The sequence below is a fragment of the Podarcis tiliguerta genome, assembly GCF_965153285.1.
Source record: "Podarcis tiliguerta genome assembly, chromosome: 2".
Taxonomy (NCBI): domain Eukaryota; kingdom Metazoa; phylum Chordata; class Lepidosauria; order Squamata; family Lacertidae; genus Podarcis; species Podarcis tiliguerta.
Genome location: NC_139535.1, coordinates 20,582,230 through 20,600,996, shown reverse-complemented (window position 1 = coordinate 20,600,996; position 18,767 = coordinate 20,582,230). Strand labels below are relative to the sequence as shown.

Sequence of the window (18,767 nt, the reverse complement as noted above, 5' to 3'; positions counted from 1 at the left end):
ACAAAGATATAGCTCAGTGCAAATGTGTTAAAACAGTTTAAAGATGAAAATGGAGAAAAATGATGTTACCTCAAAAAATAAATAAGTAGAATTAACATGTTCCAATTTAAAACTTCAATTTAACATGTAGGGAGTACAGTGCACACTAACAATGTATAAAACACTGAAGCAAATTAATAAATGCGTGCTTTCAAACAAGGTACATATAATCCTACTGTTATGTCTTCTGGCCTATATGTCCATCATATGTTCTTATATGCTATGAGCCACTTTGGGGCCTATCTTTTTGAAAAAATGAAACACACATCGCTAGATGAAGATGAGGCTGTCCCTCCCCACTCACTATTGCCTTCCACCCCAACCCCAGTTCAGCAAAAAGCTGAGTCTGCAGCAGGGAAGAGTGTGGAAAAGTGCCCAGTCTCTCACCTTGGCAAAGCCGAAGTTAAAATTGATGGCCTTGGCGTGGCCAATGTGCAGGATGCCATTGGGCTCTGGAGGGAACCGCGTGCGCACCTGTGGCAGAAAACATTTTCAATGCAGTTAACTGAGATCTCTCTGGATGCAGTCTCCCCCTCAAAACCTCAAAGACACACCACACCCAGCCCCACCCAAAGGCCAGGGCGGGGCCTCCCCCCAGATCATAAGCTATGACAAAAAGCTAGGTAAAAAGGTAAAGGTAAAGGACCCCTGGACTGTTAAGTCCAGTCAAAGGCGACTATGGAGTTGCAGCACTCATCTCGCTTTCAGGCCGAGGGAGCCAGCGTTTCTCCACAGAAAGCTTTCCGGGTCATGTGGCCAGCAGGACTAAACTGCTACTGGTGCACGGAGAACCAAGACGGAAACCAGAGCACACAGAAACGCCATTTACCTTCCCGCCGCAGCTGTACCTACTTATCTACTTGCACTGGCCTGCTTTTGAACTGTTTGGTTGGCAGAAGCTGGGACAGAGCAACAGGAGCTCACCCTGTCATGGAGATTTGAACCGCTGACCTTCTGATCAACAAGCCCAAGAGGCTCGGTGGTTTAGACCACAGCGGACCTTGCAGGAGTCTGCAGCAACATCCAGCTCACTAAGCAACCATGGCTGTGTCCTCTTTTCATACAACTTGACATCACATACGTGCTAAAGGCAGGGGGGAGAATTTGGCTGTCTACGAGGCCTCATTTGCAGGGCTTCTGGTCCCTCTCATTATGCACAGCACATCCTTAGGGATTTAGGACATGGAAAACAGCAGCTTCACCACCGAGGAAGTGAGGACTAGGGAAAACAGAGGTCTCTGCTGCTTCTCAAAAACCTTTGCAAAGGCGAACCCTTGTTCACCTGCACATGATTGGCATCAAATTTATTCTGTTGCTGGGCAGTAAATCTAGCACCTGGAAAATGCCGGGGTTTTGCTCCCATGCACAGACCCCCTTGTCCTACGCCTGCTAGAGCTATGCATCTGTGGCATCTCACTGCTTCCCCAAATCTGGGTTTTGCCATAACAGCAGCTCAGTGGGCACAAGGTTTCACAGGGACTGAGAGATGCAAGTTAAGGGGGCCAACTGCTCCGTGAACCCAGCCTCCCAAAGGAAGAAGGACGGAAGATCTCCACGCACACCCCCCCCAAGCGCACCTGTCCGCCTGTGATCTCCAGATGCTGCTTCAGTAAGTTCATGGTGTTGGGTGTGACAACGTAGCCTTCCGTTTTGTAGTTCTCACCTGGAAAGGTACAAGGGACATGATCAGCACACGGTATGCAAATCAGCAAACTGCAGGCAGTGGCGGCTGAATAGTCTTCTGCATTAAAATCAAATCTCTGTGCCCAGAAGGAACAAAACAAAACAAAAAACACACAAGTCACAGAACAGGGATAATTTTGCATTCAAGTTTCTTCACTGTCATTCTTTAGTTGATCATTTGCCCAGGATTGTGGGGCTTAGTAATGGGGGGTTGTGGCTTCATAAACAATCTTCCCTACCTACCACCCCCAAACGCACTTGTTTTTTGGCAGAGGCAGGTGCTGTTGGGTGCCGCCTGGTGGCAAGTGGGGCCAACTCCACCTACAAGAGATAAGCCACCGAAAGCCTAAATATAAGCAGTGTCACCATCAGAGCAGGGCTTGGAAGCAGAGGTCCAGGCCCACACTCAAAAGCACAAGCAAGGCCACAGCAATTTTGCCCCAAATCAGATTGTGCTATGATGCTGTTTTGCTACCATTTTGTTTTAAATTCTGTGGCGATTTAGCTTCTATATATGCATATCCGTGCGCCTGTAGGCATGTATTAAAGTTTTTATTGGGGGAGGACGGACGTTTCCATTACGGGTCTTGAAAGACCAACACTGGCTCCCAGTACATTTCCGAGCACAATTCAAAGTGTTGGTGCTGACCTTTAAAGCCCTAAATGGCCTCGGTCCAGTATACCTGAAGGAGCATCTCCACCTCCATCATTCTGTCAGGACACTGAGGTCCAGCCTTCTGGTGGTTCCCTCGTTACGAGAAGCCAAGTTACAGGGAACCAGGCAGAGGGCCTTCTCGGTAGTGGCACCTGCCCTGTGAAACGCCCTCCCACCAGATGTCAAAGAGAAAAATAACTACCAAATTTTTAGAAGACATCTGAAGGCAGCCCTATTTAGGGAAGCTTTTAATGTTTAATAGGTTATTGTATTTTAGTGTTTTGTTGGAAGCTACCCAGAGTGACTAGGGAAACCCAGCCAGATGGGCGGAGGTATAAATAATAAATGATGATGATCAAAGAAAAAACTGTAACCCGATACTGACCAATGCTGTACGGTTTTGTTTTCACCTGTCTTTATAGGCCCACCACAGCCTACAATGATAACATTCAAGGATTTGTACGGTAAGCTGCCTTGAGTTCTGTCTTGTCACGGAAATGCAGGGTGCAAATATATCCCAATATATAAATAAAGTATCTCCTAAACTCACAGGCAGGCTCCTGGTGTGCCATTTCCCACAACCATATGCATGAGCACAGCACAGCCGGATACTGGCCCTCCTAACCCCAATCACTCCTTTCCTTGACATCAGGCAATATCTGTGGTTTCCTGGCATATCAGGGAGCTCATCGGTGAAGGTGAGAAGAGACACGGCCTCCAGGGCAGCTTACCTGGCTTATGGAATTTAAGCGCCTCGCCCCTCAGCTGCTCCATAAGGGATTTCGTCTCTTGGCACGCATCGCCTGGAGGGAAAGCAGTTGAGGTCAGAAGCCAGAGACTCAAGAAACAGACCCCCTTTTGCAGCAGCAACTGGGATAACTTCCTTCCCTTGCATCTTTTAGCATCTCCACATACAGCTAGCAGCCTCCTGCCTGAAATTCTGAGAGCTGCTGCCAGTCCGTGTAGACAATGCTGAGCTGGACCAATGGTCTGTTTCAGTATAAGGCAGCTTCCTATGTCTTTACTCCCGTTGGAAACTCCCCCACGCAGGGCTTCTCTCTTGTTGCTCATCACTCGGCCACGTACCTTAACTAACACTGTAGAACAGAGAGCCAGCATTCATAGTGGGGGTAGAGACAGCCAGAAGTAAAAGGAAAGCATTTGTCAGGAGTCTCATAGACCTTGTTTCCAGCTGTGTTACATGCTACAGCCTGAAGGACTCACAGCCCTGGCTATGGTCACAGGTCACATGGTGCAGCAGCCTCCCTAATGCAGGCCTGGGTCTGTTTTGTGCCTACATCGATCTCCCTACACAGGAATGTAGGAAGCTGCCTTGGACAAAAGCCATTGGTCCATCTTGCTCAGTACTGACTATACTGGCTGGCAGAGCATCTCCCTTTCCAAGCCCTACTGAACTTGGAACCTTCTGCATGCATAGCATATGCTCAACCACTGAATTACTGCCCTTCCTATATATACGATCTTCAGCTTCTCACAAGAGGAGAAAGGCAGAGAAGCAAAACCAAGTTTTGTCACAGCTACAGAAAGCCTTTGTAAGGCTGTTGTCACGATGAATTACTTCTCGAGAACACTAGAGGGCGCACTAGATCTCTGCCAAAGCTGATCACATGAAGTCCAGGAGGTGAGCGGAATTTTCCACGGCAGCAAGTTATTATTAAGAACATCAGAGCCACTCACTGGATCAGCCCAGCATCTAGTTCTCACCAGATGCCTGTGGGGAAACCAGCGACCAGAGCATGAGCCACAAGCACATGATGCCCTCCTGCGATTTCCTGGGGGAGCGGGTTCTATAGTGCGCTGCGTGATTATTGTTTTAAAAGCGACACAGCAAACACAATGGGGAGATACTGCTGCCAGCATTCCACCCTCCCAGTCCTCTGTGTGCCCTTTCCTAAGAGAGAAGGGCGCTTGGGTCCGGCAGAGCTGTGTGCTTGCCAGGAACAGGCAAACATCCAGAGCAGCTATGAGGCCTCCAAAACAAACACAAGGGAGAGCAGGTTCAGCCCAGGACTTACCGTTTTCCACCACTGCTGCCTTTCCCTTCTTGTCTGGCTCAGTGGCACGGGCCTTCGGGGCCTGACAAAGCAACAAGGTAGAGCTACTGAGTTTAACTAGACCTGGCCTTGAGGGCCTCTGTGGTGAAGAGGAGCCAAGGTTTTAAAGGCAGCCCCGCACACGGAAATCTAGCAGGCAAAGCTCTTCCTGGTGCAGAGGCAAGCCATGGAAGAAGCTTTACCTAGGGACTTGACAGGAAGTCAAAGTTGAAGAAAAGATTTTGGAAGATAAAGGGGGGGGGGATATTTACTTTCATTATTATCATTTTCTGTGTGGGTGTGTGGGTGTCTGCACATATGTGTGTTGTTGTATGTAATGTTTGGCAGGAAATAAGACGGTAAATAACAAATTAAATATCGATGTATGTAATTTTTATTTCTTAATTATATTTAGTGGTAGTATGGCTGTATTGTTTTTTGTAACATAAAACCATTCAATAAAAATTATTTTAAAAAAAAGAAAAAAAAAGAAGCAGCTTTACCTGCTGCTGTTATCTTTTTTAAAAAGAAAAGGACCAGGGAAGGTTGGGGGGAAATGGCAGTGAAAGGAAGAGTGGGGAATTAAAGGCGAGGAGGCCAATGTTTTCCTAAAAAGAACTTTACCCTAGTCTCTCAACCTTTGCCCTAGAATCCCTATGTCAAGTGACAATTCTTTGCTCTCCCCGACTTACTGTATACAATGGAAATCCCAAGTTTGCAACGCTGCCTTATTCCCAGATTCAGAGACACGCAGGCCAAAATAAATGGGAAGAATCCGTAAAGCATGCTTTAAAAGACTGGGGTGGGATGGATGTTTCACTGGCCCCTCAGACACCACTTCCTGCCCTGAGCACAGGTGCCACTACCTACACACCCCGAGGCAGCGGACGTTTCAAAGAAAGGCTCACACATCCCCACCATTAATGGCGTCTGCCCGTATTAGACAAGGATGGAGAGAACCTGCGGGCCCTCCAGATGTTGCTGAGCTCCAGCTCCCATCAGCCTCAGGCAGCATGGCCAAGAGTCAGGGATGATGGGAGTTGTAGTCAGCATCTGGGAGGGCCGCAGGATTGGGGGTTTTAGATGAATCCTCTGCACTCTATTGCACACCTGGAGGGGAAACCACTAACACACCCCAAGAAGGAAGGAAGGAAGGAAGGAAGGAAGATAAACACTTACCTTTGATTTCTTTTCCAGATCAGCTTCTGTCTTTGGGCCCAACAAGTGGAGCACCTACAGGAGAGGAAAAGCACAGACGGAAGGAATTGATTGGTTGCCTTGGGTTTGACCTGGCCCTCTTAAGTTCCTTCTCTCTACCTCCCCTCCCCAGGGCAAAACTCTTCTTATGTCACAGATGGGGAACCAGATACTGCTGGCCACCAGCCCCCCTCAGCCTGGCCAATGGAGTTCAGCGACAGCTGGCCCAACACTGCCTTACAAAAAACACACCAGGCCAAAGCAAGAAAGCAAAACCCACTGATCTGGCGTAAATGTCAGCGTGCCTCTGCAGGAGCACAAAATTTAGTCTGATGCTACAGCCTCCTTTCCCGATTTGAACTCGGATAGGAGGATGCAGTTGTGGTTCTGTTGTGAATCCAGTGTTTCTACTGGGTAAGGAAGCATTCGGCAGAAAAAACAGCATCCTGAGAATGCCAGGGTTTTTAATTTTTGGTTTTAAGTTTCCAGTTACAAAAATAGACCTGAAGGGATGTGGGTGATGCTGATGAAGATCTCAGAAACCAAGGCAGTTGTCTTAGCACAGTGATGGCCAAACTTGGCCCTCCAGCTGTTTTGGGACTACATTTCCCATCATCCCTGACCACTGGTCCTGGTAGCTAGGGATGATGGGAGTTGTAGTCCAGACCTTTAGGCAGACCTTTAGCACCTTGGCCCCTCCCAAAAATCTGAGAAACGGATATACATGCAAATGTAGTTACATAATATATAGAGGTCACAGGGCGGCACTGCAGGAGAAATTTGCAGTGCAGAGTCTTGGTTATGGAAACTATTTGTTGTTTAAAACACGTTCTTAACCCTACCCTTCTTCCAGGGAGCTTAGTGGTGCACAGGGCTCTCTCCACACCTCATATTATCTGCACAACCATCCTGCGATGTAGGTTAGGCTAAGAGAGATCAACTGGCCCATTGGGCTTCACAGCCGACGGGGATTTGAACCTGGGTCTCCACAGGGCTGACCCTTGGCAGCCTCTGCATCACACTGGTTCTTTAAGGGGGAGGACCTGCTGATTCTGTTGCAACGACCCGGCCAATCCCCACCTGCCTTCTCCAAAATCCCTTGTCTAGATCTGCAGGGCCCCCTTGACACACCTGAAGGTCCACCTCGTTCTTAATGATTTTCCCATCAGCCCACTTCAACTTGCTCCGCGCCTCCCCTGCAAAAGAGAAAGGAAATCAGAGCAGTCGTTGACAATCCGCTGGGCAGGACTCTGAAGCACAAGTCCAGGGCCCAATGGAGCCACACAAACCCCTCAGGCCCTGTTTGCAGGATCCCCAGAGACGTCTCGCTGGCCATTGTGAAAGCAGGACGCTGGAATGATGTGCTAATCTGGCAAGGATCTGTTGGTGTTCTTAGGGCTTCTGGATAACAGCAGCTGGGAAACACGGGTGGAAGATGGCTGCTGCCCTCATGCTTTGCTTGTGGGGTTCCAAGAGGCATATAGCTGGCCACTGCAGGACCAGGGTGCCCAACTAGAGGGGCCTTTGGTCTGGCCCAGCAGGGCTCTTCGTACATTAGGAACACAGGAAGCTGTCTTAATCAGACCATTGGTCCATCTTGGTCTAGAGCAGGGTTTCCCAAACTGGGGTCTTCCGCTGTTTTTGGACTACAGCTCCCATCATCCCCGACCACTGGTCCTGCTAGCTAGGGATGATGGGAGTTGTAGTCCAAAAACAGCAGGAGACCCAAGTTTGAGAAAACCCTGGTCTGGACTGATTGGCAGCGGCTCTCCAGGATTTCAAGGCAGGGAAGCATCCTCAGCCCTACCGGGGGGGCGGATTTAACCAGATATCTTCTGCTGCATGCAAGGGCGATTTTCTACTACTGAGCTATGGCCCCTTCCGATATGTTCCTGTGTTCACGGTTAGTCCTATTGCGGAGTGCGCTGGCTGAGTTTGCAAAGGGAGTGGGCGGGTTTAAGAAGAAACGAGCAGAGTCTGGAAAAGCGCACAAGGCCAGGTTGCAGAATGAGCGCAGTGACGCACCAGCAGTAAGCAGGTGTCTCACAATGGGAACGTACTTGCAGACTCCCCTGCCCGGCCTGTCACTCACCCATCAAAAGCCCCATGTTAAAGCGGTAACGCTCTGAAAGGAGCTGGGCTCTGTGTTTGCTGATGGAAGCTTCCACCTAGGAAGGAAAAGAGAAAATCTGATTATAAAATGAGAGAGAGAGAGAGAGAAACTAGAGCCAGTTCAAGTGGCTTCCAGACAAGGCTAAATACAAGGCAATAAGGTGGGGTGGGGAAGGTCTAAGTGTTAGTGCTGACCTTTAAACCCCTAAATGGCCTTGGTCCAGTATACCTGAAGGAGCGTCTCCACCCCCATCGTTCTGCCCGGACACTGAGGTCCAGCGCCGAGGGCCTTCTGGAGGTTTCCTCACTGCGAGAAGTCAAGCTACAGGGAACCAGGCTGAGGGCCTTCTCGGTAGTGGCACCCGCCCTGTGGAACGCCCTCCCACCAGATGTCAAAGAGAACAACAACTACCAGACTTTTAGAAGACATCTGAAGGCAGCCCTGCTTAGGGAAGCTTTTAATGTTTGATGCATTACAGTATTTTAATATTTTGTTGGAAGCTGCCCAGAGTGGCTGGGGAAGCCAAGCCAGATGGGCAGGGTATAAATAATAAATTATTATTATTATTATTATTATTATTATTATTATTATTATTATACACACTTTTCTTCCTTTTTTGCCGACCAATAGAGCCTCTTTCCTGCCAGACAGAGCTCCCCAAACCCTCCCCGACACTGGAGGGAAGTTACTGAGCCATTAGGACAACTTCCCACCTTTGGGCAAAGATGCTCCCTGGATATCTGAGTCTTCCTAAAAGCCTTTTGGCCAGGCAACTACCCAAGTGGATGTGGTTGGCAGGATTCTCTGTGATTCAGGCTTAAGCAACAACACAGACCTTGCCTTGCACACGTCTCTCTTGACAAAAAAACCACGACACACAGAGGCCTGGGTAGACACCCTTTGCCCAGCTCCAAGCGTGGAAGATGGGCCCATGTTGGAGCATGGCGTCACTTGCTGCTCCTAGCAAGGGCTGACACTCACCGCCTCTTCGATCTGCTCTGGCGTCACGATCACGCCAACGCCACATTCTCTGGCAAAGTCTGCTGCATCAATGGGCTCCATGGGGTGGCTTTTGACGTACTCCAGAGCCGCTGCAAGCACAAAGAACGCAGGTGTATTACGAGAAGGAACGCCTGTGTGTTAAGAGTGGATAAAGTGGACTGGAGAGAGACCTGGGTTCAAATCCGCACTTAGCTATAAAGTGTTGGGATGCTGCCAGGGAGATGGGGGCATTTGGCAGGCTCCCAGCTGGCTCTAGCTACCGGTCGGCAGCCGGGCAACACTCTGGTTCCCAGTACAGCATCCATCAGCGACACGAGGCTCAGATACGTTTAGAAGCTGTGCACGCTCTCAGTGGTGTAGCATGGGGGGTGCAGGGGGGCCGGCTGCACCGGGCGCAACATCTGGGATTTAGGGTTAGGGGGCGCAAATCCACGGGTTAGGGGGCGCAAATTACTTGCCTTGCCCCAGGTGCTGACAACCCACGCTACGCCACTGCACGCTCTCATCAGCAGAGTGAATAAATCCTCACAACAGAAGTGGCGGACAAAGACATGTGTAAGCATTATTTACAGCATTTAATCAGCATAGTTCGGGAACAAAGGAAAAAACATGTCTGCTTCCCTTCATCTCCAGCAAAACAGCAAGATAGCAAAAGCAACATACAAACGGAAGTTCCCAGCAGACTGCGCTGAAAGTAAAGAGGCATGTGACACACAACAGTCATGCCTGTTCCCTTTTAAGGTGGAACGGAACTACCGTATTTTTTGCTCTATAAGACTCACTTTTCCCCTCCTAAAAAGTAAGGGGAAATGTGTGTGTGTCTTATGGAGCGAATGCAGGCTGCACAGCTATCACAGAAGCCAGAACAGCAAGAGGGATTGCTGCTTTCACTGCGCAGTGATCCCTCTTGCTCTTCTGGCTTCTGAGATTCAGAATATTTTTTTTCTTGTTTTCCTCCTCCAAAAACTAGGTGCGTCTTATTGGTCTGGTGCGTCTTATAGAGCGAAAAATACAGAATATCCTAACATAAAGCTCATCTGGTGTTCTCTGCCAGTTAAGCGTCTCCCAGCCTAACCAACCTCACAAGGTTGTTATGAAGGTAACATCGGGGTGGGGAGAGAGGAATTGCCAATCTTCATCACCCCCGACTCCTTGGAGGGCGAGACCACAATTAAACCATAGGATTGTAGAAGTGTTGGAAGGGACCACGAGGGTCAGCTGGAAACAGAGGGATATTTTGCCCAATGTGGGGCTCGTACCAGCGTCCCTATGATTAAGAGTCTCATGCTCTACCCAACTGAGCTACCCCCAATAAATCAACACATTAACAAATCAAAAGAAAGGAAAGTCCTTGGGAGGAACAAGCAGCAGCCCTGGCCCTGCAAGACAAGCCTTCTCAAGGCAAGGCAGGCGGCGGCGTTTTGCATTATGCTCATGATTCAGTTCCTTGTTTAAAAAGTTTTTTATTTATACTTTTCAAATTTACTCTTTTCATTAGATTTACAACCATTTTAACATTTCAAAATTTGACTTCCTCCCCCCTTTTTCTGTGGTTCCTTAAATTTATTTTTTAATATCTTCTGCATATCCAAATTCATTTAACCTGCTCACTTAATTATCTACTGTAAATATATGCTCTTATAAAACTGCAGGTTATTACAATAATCCTGCTAATGTTTTCATCTGTTTACAATTTATCTGGAAATATTCAACAAACCGTTTCCATTCTTTTATAAAAAGTTGGTTATCTTGATTTCTTATTTTTCCGGTAAGTTTCGCAGCTTGGGCTCAAGGAAGGATTTGTCCACAGGCAAGACTAGCTAGCAGCCTTGGCAGGTTCTTGTGCCAGGTTTCCCTGTGACAGTCTGTGTGAGCCACCTGGACTGTTTTACTATGCCACTTTCAGAAGGCTTCAGCATGGGAGAACCAGGCCAAACACTGCTTTCTGCATGGAACACCCTACGTTCAGGAGGCTGCTAGGATAGCCAATGTGCTGGCCTCCAGATATTTGGGCAACCACTCCCACCATCCCTGACAATTGGCCCCATTGAGTGGGGCCGATAAGAACTGTAGTCTGAAGCATCCAGAGGGCACCATTTTGACTACACTGGGATTAAGCCGCAGGAGATGAAAAGTCCTGATGGACTGTGAATTACATTGCCGGAGAACTTTGTTGTTCCAGAAACTGAAGAGAGACACAATCCTAATATACGGACAGCCAACAAGGTGCCTTCCCAATGTTTCGGACTACAACTCCCATTCAGCATTGCCAATGATCAGGAATGATGGGAGTTGTAGTCCACAACACATGGAAGGCACCACGTTGGCGACCTTTGCCCTAACGCCTGGTTGTGCATTCAGTGCAAGGCTTGGTGACTTAAGGCAGAGCTATGTAATTAAAAGGGTGAAATTCGTGAAGGGAACATCTTTGCCACAGCCGGCGTAAACCCTAAATGTGTACCGTTGAGCTGCAGGTCTGTAACGATCTTCTTGGTAGCGATATACTCCACAAGGAAGCCAAGGTGCTTTGGGTCCTTAAGCCTGGAGGCCACATTGTATAACAGGGTGCCAACTGTCTTGTCAGCAGCTGAGCCAAGGATTCCTCGAGCCTAAAAGGGAGAGAGGGGTCAACAGGAGAGTTAAAAGCTGGTTTGGTGTGCAGCCATACCTCGGGTTGAATGTGCTTCGGGATGAGCGCGTTCCGAGTTGCGCTCCGCAGCAACCCGGAAGTAACGGAGTGTGTTACTTCCAGGTTTCGTCGCTTACGCGTGCGCAGACGCTCAAAATGACGTCATGCGCATGTGCAGAAGGGGCGAAAAGCGATGCATGCGTGCGCAGACGTGCCGCCACTTGTTATGTTTGCTTCTAGATGCAAATGGGGCTCCGGAACAGATCCTGTTCGCATCCAGAGGTACCACTGTAATGGCTGATGTCCGTCTAAAGATGTTAAGAAGAGGTGACAGGAGAGGTTTCTGAAGAATGAGACAGAGGAGCTCTTAGGAAGCTGCTATATACTGAGTGAGACCACTGAGGTCTACCTAGCTCAGTATTGTCTACACGGACTGGCAGCAGTTCTCCATGGTTTCAGGCAGAAAACGTCCCCCATCCTACCTTCAAGGGATTGAACTTGGGTAGATGCTCTACCACTAAGCTATGATCCTTCTCTTCCCAGTTAACTTCTTGTGCAACAGCAGGACACCATCTCTACCCTGCCCCTTCCTAACTTAAGAGCCAGCATTACAGAACTGCCCTGGTTGCAGAGGGGAAAGTCCCAGCCACCAGCAGAGGGATTTTTATGTAACCCCCATGTCGTTTCGCTGGGTTGCTGCACCGTTGCGTTTGGGTGCCTATGCACAAGGGATAACTATGCAACAAGCAATTTCCAGCATGCTGTTGCATTACGACAGCCCCAAACGGATATGGCTGTGGTTTTTTAAACCCTGTGAAGAAACTCTTGCATCTCTCTGCAGCAATGTAGGTTAATCATGTGCATTTTGGGAACTATAATTTAAACAGTCTACTCTCCAATGACAGAATGAATGGGTACACCCTGCTTTGTAAGTAGACACCGGCCAATCCCACCCCACCCCACCCCAATGATTTCATCCTGGTCAAGAAAAACAGGAATCAAGCGCAAATATCAGCTGACTTCTTGCTTTCTTGGTTATTCTCAAGGAGCTCCTCTCAGCACCAGCAGGACTTTCACTTTCAGATTCTTGGAAACTAGAAGGCAATTCCGCTGCAGAACAGGGCTGATGCTGTCTGAAAAGTCACTGCTTGCAACGTGGTAAGCTAGAATATGTTGGAAACATTTCCACCAACCTTACTTTTATCACATAAACACAGAAGCATATGCTGACCTTAACAGTAAATCTGAATGCACACCTGCTTTTTAGTCCTCATCCTGAAACTGAATTAAGCCCAAGTACACATAGCTCCCTTTCTCTCTCCTTCCCATGTCACCACAAATTGCAAGCCATGCTACAAGCAAATGAAATGTATCCTCCATGTAGGCAAAGGTAAAGGAACCCCTGACCATTAGGTCCAGTCGTGGCTGACTTTGGGGTTGCGGCACTCATCTCGCTTTATTGGCTGAGGGAGCCGGCGTACAGCTTCCAGGTCATGTGGCCAGCATGACTAAGCCGCTTCTGGCGAACCAGAGCAGCGCACGGAAACGCCGTTTACCTTCCCACCGGAGTGGTACCTATTTATCTACTTGCACTTTGACGTGTTTTTTAACTGCTAGGTTGGCAGGAGCAGGGACCGAGCAACGGGAGCTCACTCCGTCGTGGGGATTCGAACCGCCGACCTTCTGATCGGCAAGCCCTAGGTTCTGTGGTTTAACCCACAGTGCCACCCACGTCCCTATCCTTCATGTAGAAGCAGGAAAAAACTCATAGTAACTTGATCATCTGAAACAACAACTGAAATTTGTTTATTTGAAGCATTTCTACCTCTTTCCTCATCCAAAAAAAGTCCCAAAGTGGATGTAAGGCGAATAAAAACAAGAGAGTTCATGAAATGGGACAGAACCACAGATTGAACTTGAGTCCAGCCTACAACAGTAAACAAGTCAGAGGACTTACAAAAGGCTCCTGAGAAGTTATCCGTGCTTTGAATCACCTCCATTGGGGAATCACAGGAGGCCCTAATAAGTTCAGTTCCAAAACTCAGTTCCTAACCCAACAGATAATACTTATTAAACATTTGATATTATTATTCTGTTTTTCCTTTTCATTCTTGGGAGTTTGAAATTGCAGAGGTATAGTTGACCACCAATTCTCAAACTGAGCATCAATCTGAGTCCCAGATGAAAACAGGCAGTTAAAACATATAACAGCAAGTGGCAGGGAACAGATTCCAGAGTGACCCCATACAGAATCCACCGGGACAGAATCCAGTCTTACAGCATAATCCTAAGCATGCTTATTTAGAAATAAGTCTTGCTGTATTCAACTGGCCTCACTGATAGATAGGTCTCCCCAAACCAGTGTCTAACCCCACTGACCTGGAAGCCCCACTGAATTCAACAGTAGTCACATCTTGAGTAGGACAGGACTACATGCAGGCTTATTCAAAAGTGAGTGCCATTCAGCTCAAGAGGTCCAACTGCCCAGGAAGTGCATTTAAGATTGCATTGCTAAAATAGCTAGGGACAGCTCCTGAGGCATGATGGTGCAGCAAGTTCAGATTTTAAAGAAACCTTTAAAATAAAAAAGATCTTCTCGTCCTTTGCAGGAGATCACAGGATAGAACACTGAACTTGGAAGCCATCCTTTCTTACAGTCACACCCAGTCTATCTATCCTCTGCCCTCTCTTTGATGAAGACTTGCAGATCTCCTAATTTTAGAGGCTTCGCCAAACTGCGTTATCTCTGTGAAGACTCACTGAAGCATGATAAAAATGAGAGATCATTCAAAACTGTGCCATATACGGTCACACCTCGGGTTGAAGTAGCTTCAAGGTAAGTATTTTCGGGTTGCGCTCCGCGACGACACAGAAGTAACGGAGCGCGTTATTTCCGGGTTTCACCGCTCACGCATGCACACTCAAAATGACATCAGGCGCATGCACGGAAGCAGCGAAATGCGACCCACGCAGTCGAGTCTTACATTTACTTCAGGATGCGAAGGGGGCTCCGGAACAGATCGCGTTTGTATCCAGAGGTACCACCTGTATACAGTGGTACCTCGGGTTAAGTACTTAATTCGTTCCGGAGGTCCGTTCTTAACCTGAAGCACCACTTTAGCTAATGGGGCCTCCTGCTGCTGCCGCCGTGCTGCCACTGCACGATTTCTGTTCTCATCCTGAAGCAAAGTTCTTAACCTGAAGCACTATTTCTGGGTTAGTGGAGTCTGTAACCTGAAGCGTATGTAACCCGAGGTACCACTGTAGAGGAATGGAGGAGAGTGAAGGGTTTTTTGTTTTTGGGTTTTTTTAGGGGTTGGTTCCCCCCACTCCTCCTTCGAGAAGCTATATGACCAGCAGAACTTCAGCCCCTCTGTAGCATTTTCTGGCCTGGAAATGCAGTGATGGGTGTGAGCTACACCTGTTGGATTTCAGCCTCTCAGGTTGCTCTCAAAGATACAGGAGCACTACCGGTGTGGGGAGAGAGACTAGAGGGCGAGAGCTGGCAGCCTGGGAACTGAAACCAACGGAGTCTCTTAGGGGCAAAGCGACGGTACCTGCACGACGGCCTCGCGAAGCAGCGCGCTGAGCGCCTGGTTCCGAAGGGTCTCGCGAGCCTTGCTTTCGCTCAGACCGATGCTAACGAAAAGCTCCAGCGCGCCCGGCTCCTCGGCCGCCATGCTGCTCCTCACAGCCGCCTCTACTTCCGCCCGACGTAGGGCGCGCCGGCTTCCTAGCCCAACCAACCATGCGCAAAGTAGGTAGGGAGGCGGGGCAAGGAGCGGGGGAAAGCCAACCCGAGGCTGCCCTCGGTCTTTGCGACCAATGGGAAGCGCCGCCAGGAACGCCCGCCTCCCCATGGGCCCGCGACAAATCCGAGAGAGGCGTATGTGGCGCTGGGCGGGGCGGCGGGTTGCTTCTCGTTGCATCATTACTCGAAGGTGACTTTTTTTGAAGAGCGAGGGATCAGGTGGCCATAGAGATAGAAAGAGGGTAGAGAGAGCTTTGTGCACAGATTTTTACATTAAAAGTCACTTGTAATAAGATGAAGAAGGTTTTAAAAATAGATTGTTTATAAGGTTTTATGGACGTGCATAAACAAGTATATTATAATGGAACCAAGACGGAGAGTGGAGGGAAGTCGACCAAAATTTATGGTTTAATTTGGTTATGATTTTTTTCTTGGTTTTTCCTGTATTGTTATTTGTGGAAAATTAATAAATTGTTATCAAGAAAGAAAGAAAGAAAGAAAGAGTAGAAAGAAAGGCAGCAGAAAGTCCTGAGTCCAATCCCTGACCTCTCCAGGTAAAGGTAAAGGGACCCCTGACCGTTAGGTCTAGTTGTGGCCGACTCTGGAGTTGCGGTGCTCATCTCGCTTTATTTTTAAAAGCACCAAGGCTTCTGTTTTCTTCCAGTTCTGTTGCCCTGGTTTAGTTATTGTCCTTGCTGTGTCATACATACACTTAAGTCGGAATGCAGGTGGCGCTGTGGTCTAAACCACTGAGCCTCTTGAGACTGCCGATCAGAAGGTTGGGGGTTCGAATCCAGCAATGGGGTGAGCTCCAATTGCTCTGTCCCAGCTCCTGCCAACCTAGCAGTTCAAAAGCAGGCCAGTGCAAGTGGATAAATAGGTACTGCGGTCGGAAGGTAAACAGCGTTTCTGTGCACTCTGGCTTCTGTTATGGTGTCCCGTTGCACCAGAAGCAGTTTAGTCCTGCTGGCCAGATGACCCAGAAAGCTGACTGTGGACAAACGCCGGCTCCCTCAGCCTGAAAGCGAAATGAGCGACACAACCCCATAGTCGCCTTTGACTGGACTTAACCGTCCAGGGGTCCTTTACCTTTACCTTTAAAAGGTAAAGAAACGCCTGACCATTAGGTCCAGTCGTGGCCGACTCTGGGGTTGTGACGCTCATCTTGCTTTATTGGCCAAGGGAGCTGGCGTACAGCTTCCGGGTCATGTGGCCAGCATGACTAAGCCGCTTCTGGCAAACCAGAGCAGTGCATGGAAACGCCGTTTACCTTCTCGCCGGAGCGGTACCTATTTATCTACTTGCACTTTGATGTGCTTTCAAACTGCTAGGTTGACAGGAGCAGGGACTGAGCAACGGGAGCTTACTCCGTCGCAGGGATTCGAACTGCCGACCTTCTGATCGGCAAGTCCTAGGCTCTGTGGTTTAACCCACAGCGCCACCCGCGTCCCTTATACCTCTCCAGGTAGGTTTTGCCCAAAATCCTGGAGGACTGCTGCCAGTCAGTGTAGGCAATACTGAGCTAAATGGGCCAATGTTTTGACTTGTGTAATCATAGGATTGTAGAGTTGGAAGGGACCCTGAGCACTATGCAACTGTCCTATACAGGGATTGAACCTGCAACCTTGACGTTGCACTACATTGTCACTTTAAAACCTTTTATAATAAAGATGTTTATTATGGGAAGTCTTGAGTGTTGTGCAAGTAAATGGGGCATGGGCACAGCTACCTGCTTTTTGAGAGCTGGCATTGGGTTTTAGCAGCAACCAGAATAATCCTTTGCAGCAGTGTTTTTGGACATTAGTGAAGGCAGCAGTTTAAACTCTGATAACATCCCTAATTTTCTGTCTCGATAAGGATGTTCTTTGTAGTATTACAGTAGGGAATAATAATTCTAGACTACATAGCATCATCTCTCTCTTACCACGAATCCTCTCCCCACATCTGGAAATACAAATAATTCTGGACTACCCGCAATACAGATAACTGCACTACCCACAATATAGAGATAATACTGTTGAACCTTTCCCACCCTATATTCAATAAGAATGATTTTAATTGACCACTCAGTCAGGAAGCATTTGCAGGGCTTAAAAAATATTCATTTATAGCATTTTCATCCTGCTCTTCTGTTATGTACTGAGTTGAATAGGATCTAAAAGGCTGCAGTCTGATTGGTCCTAGAACAATAGGATTCAGAATGCGGCAATCTGATTGGTCCTAGAATAATAGGGTCCAGAATTCAGCAGTCTGATTGGTCCTAGAACAATGCAGCGGTATGATTGGTGTGCAGGAGCCACCCAATCCAGCTCCAAGTGGAAGTGAATCCGCAACCTGATTGGCCTACAGGAGAATCCCAGAATTAGCCAATCATGTGTGGCCCATTGTGTAAGTAATGTATATAAAGCAGATATTTTGGGGGAACTTTCATTCCTCACTACTGTGAGCTGAATAAAGAGCATGAAATCCACACTCGACTCCAAGCATATTTCATCTTCAGTCAGAAAAGGCTTCCAGGACAGCTTATAAATATCAGCGATAAAACAGCCCCCACCCTGAGGTCTAGAATCTAAAAGACATAACACAAAAGGAAAAGTGATTGAGAGGGCAGAGGGGGGGGAAGCAAGCCTGGCAACTCGTTCTTGTAATGACCAGTTGGAACAGAACCATTTGGAGAAAAGGAGCCAAAAGTTGTTGATCTCTCATCAGAGCTGACAGAAATGCCCTGCAGTCTCATCTCTCCCTTTGCTAGAGGCTGATGGAAGACTGTGGAAATGTTTTACAAACCAACAGAAATGGATTTCTCACAACACAATAAGACCATGTGCTATTGCGAAATCATAGCTATCATAGAGCCCTGGGAGCAAGCTGGCAGTTGCAACCTTCAAAGGAGAAGAGAAATGGTGTCAAAAGTCATCAGGAAGTCCCATCTTCAGACAGAAGGATTGTCAGTCTAGGACTTGTTTATGTCTGGGAGAGAGGGAGAGGGAGAGAGTGCCTGGGTTAAGATGTGAAGCAACTTTTGCCTACTAGGAGAGTAACACACAGTAACAGGCTAGACTAAGCACCTTCACTCCTTGTTTGATGAAAGATCTGACCCTGATTGCTGCTCACCAGAAGAAATCCAAGGCTTAACTCACTATTTGACTTTGGGGCAAGCAGCTCTGGAGGGGGAAACAAAAAATGGAAGCAAATTTAATTTATAGTCCATTTTAACAGTATAACATTTCTGTATCTCACAACAGAATAGCAGGCCTAAAGCAGACTACTGCTACAGAAATGCAGGGTCTGTTTGATTTAGGACTGAACTTATTTATTTACTTGGATTCCTTGCCCTCCCTTCACCACAAGGTCCCAGGGCAGGTTAGAAGATAAAGATCAACAGCACGTGAAAGAAAATAAGGCATCTGGTGAAACCACTTTTGATTGTTGTCTGGTTAGGACAGATTCCTTTTAAAAGCACCAAGGCTTCTGTTTTCTTCCAGTTCTGTTGCCCTGGTTTAGTTATTGTCCTTGCTGTGTCATACATACACTTAAGTGGGAATGCAGGTGGCGCTGTGGTCTAAACCACTGAGCCTCTTGAGACTGCCGATCAGAAGGTTGGCGGTTCGAATCCAGAAATGGGGTGAGCTCCCATTGCTCGG

The 18,767-nt window shown here is 48.0% G+C and overlaps 1 protein-coding gene across 2 annotated transcripts in view; it reads right to left on the bottom strand.

The window, feature by feature from the left end:
* QARS1 (glutaminyl-tRNA synthetase 1) overlaps nucleotides 1–15,126 on the bottom strand; it is a 32,177-nt gene extending 17,051 nt beyond the window's left edge. For both annotated transcript variants that reach the window (XR_014507541.1, XM_083425076.1), the window contains exons 1-10: nucleotides 14,930–15,126; nucleotides 11,205–11,352; nucleotides 8,723–8,832; nucleotides 7,721–7,796; nucleotides 6,760–6,824; nucleotides 5,611–5,664; nucleotides 4,414–4,474; nucleotides 3,109–3,180; nucleotides 1,617–1,702; nucleotides 427–513 (exon numbers count right to left, since the gene is read on the bottom strand). Coding sequence is in view for 1 of the 2 variants with exons in the window: in XM_083425076.1 (XP_083281202.1) it covers nucleotides 427–513; nucleotides 1,617–1,702; nucleotides 3,109–3,180; nucleotides 4,414–4,474; nucleotides 5,611–5,664; nucleotides 6,760–6,824; nucleotides 7,721–7,796; nucleotides 8,723–8,832; nucleotides 11,205–11,352; nucleotides 14,930–15,052 (882 nt within the window). In the remaining variant the exon portion in view is untranslated. The remainder of the gene's footprint in view (nucleotides 1–426; nucleotides 514–1,616; nucleotides 1,703–3,108; nucleotides 3,181–4,413; nucleotides 4,475–5,610; nucleotides 5,665–6,759; nucleotides 6,825–7,720; nucleotides 7,797–8,722; nucleotides 8,833–11,204; nucleotides 11,353–14,929) is intronic.
* Between the last annotated feature and the right edge of the window lie 3,641 nt (nucleotides 15,127–18,767).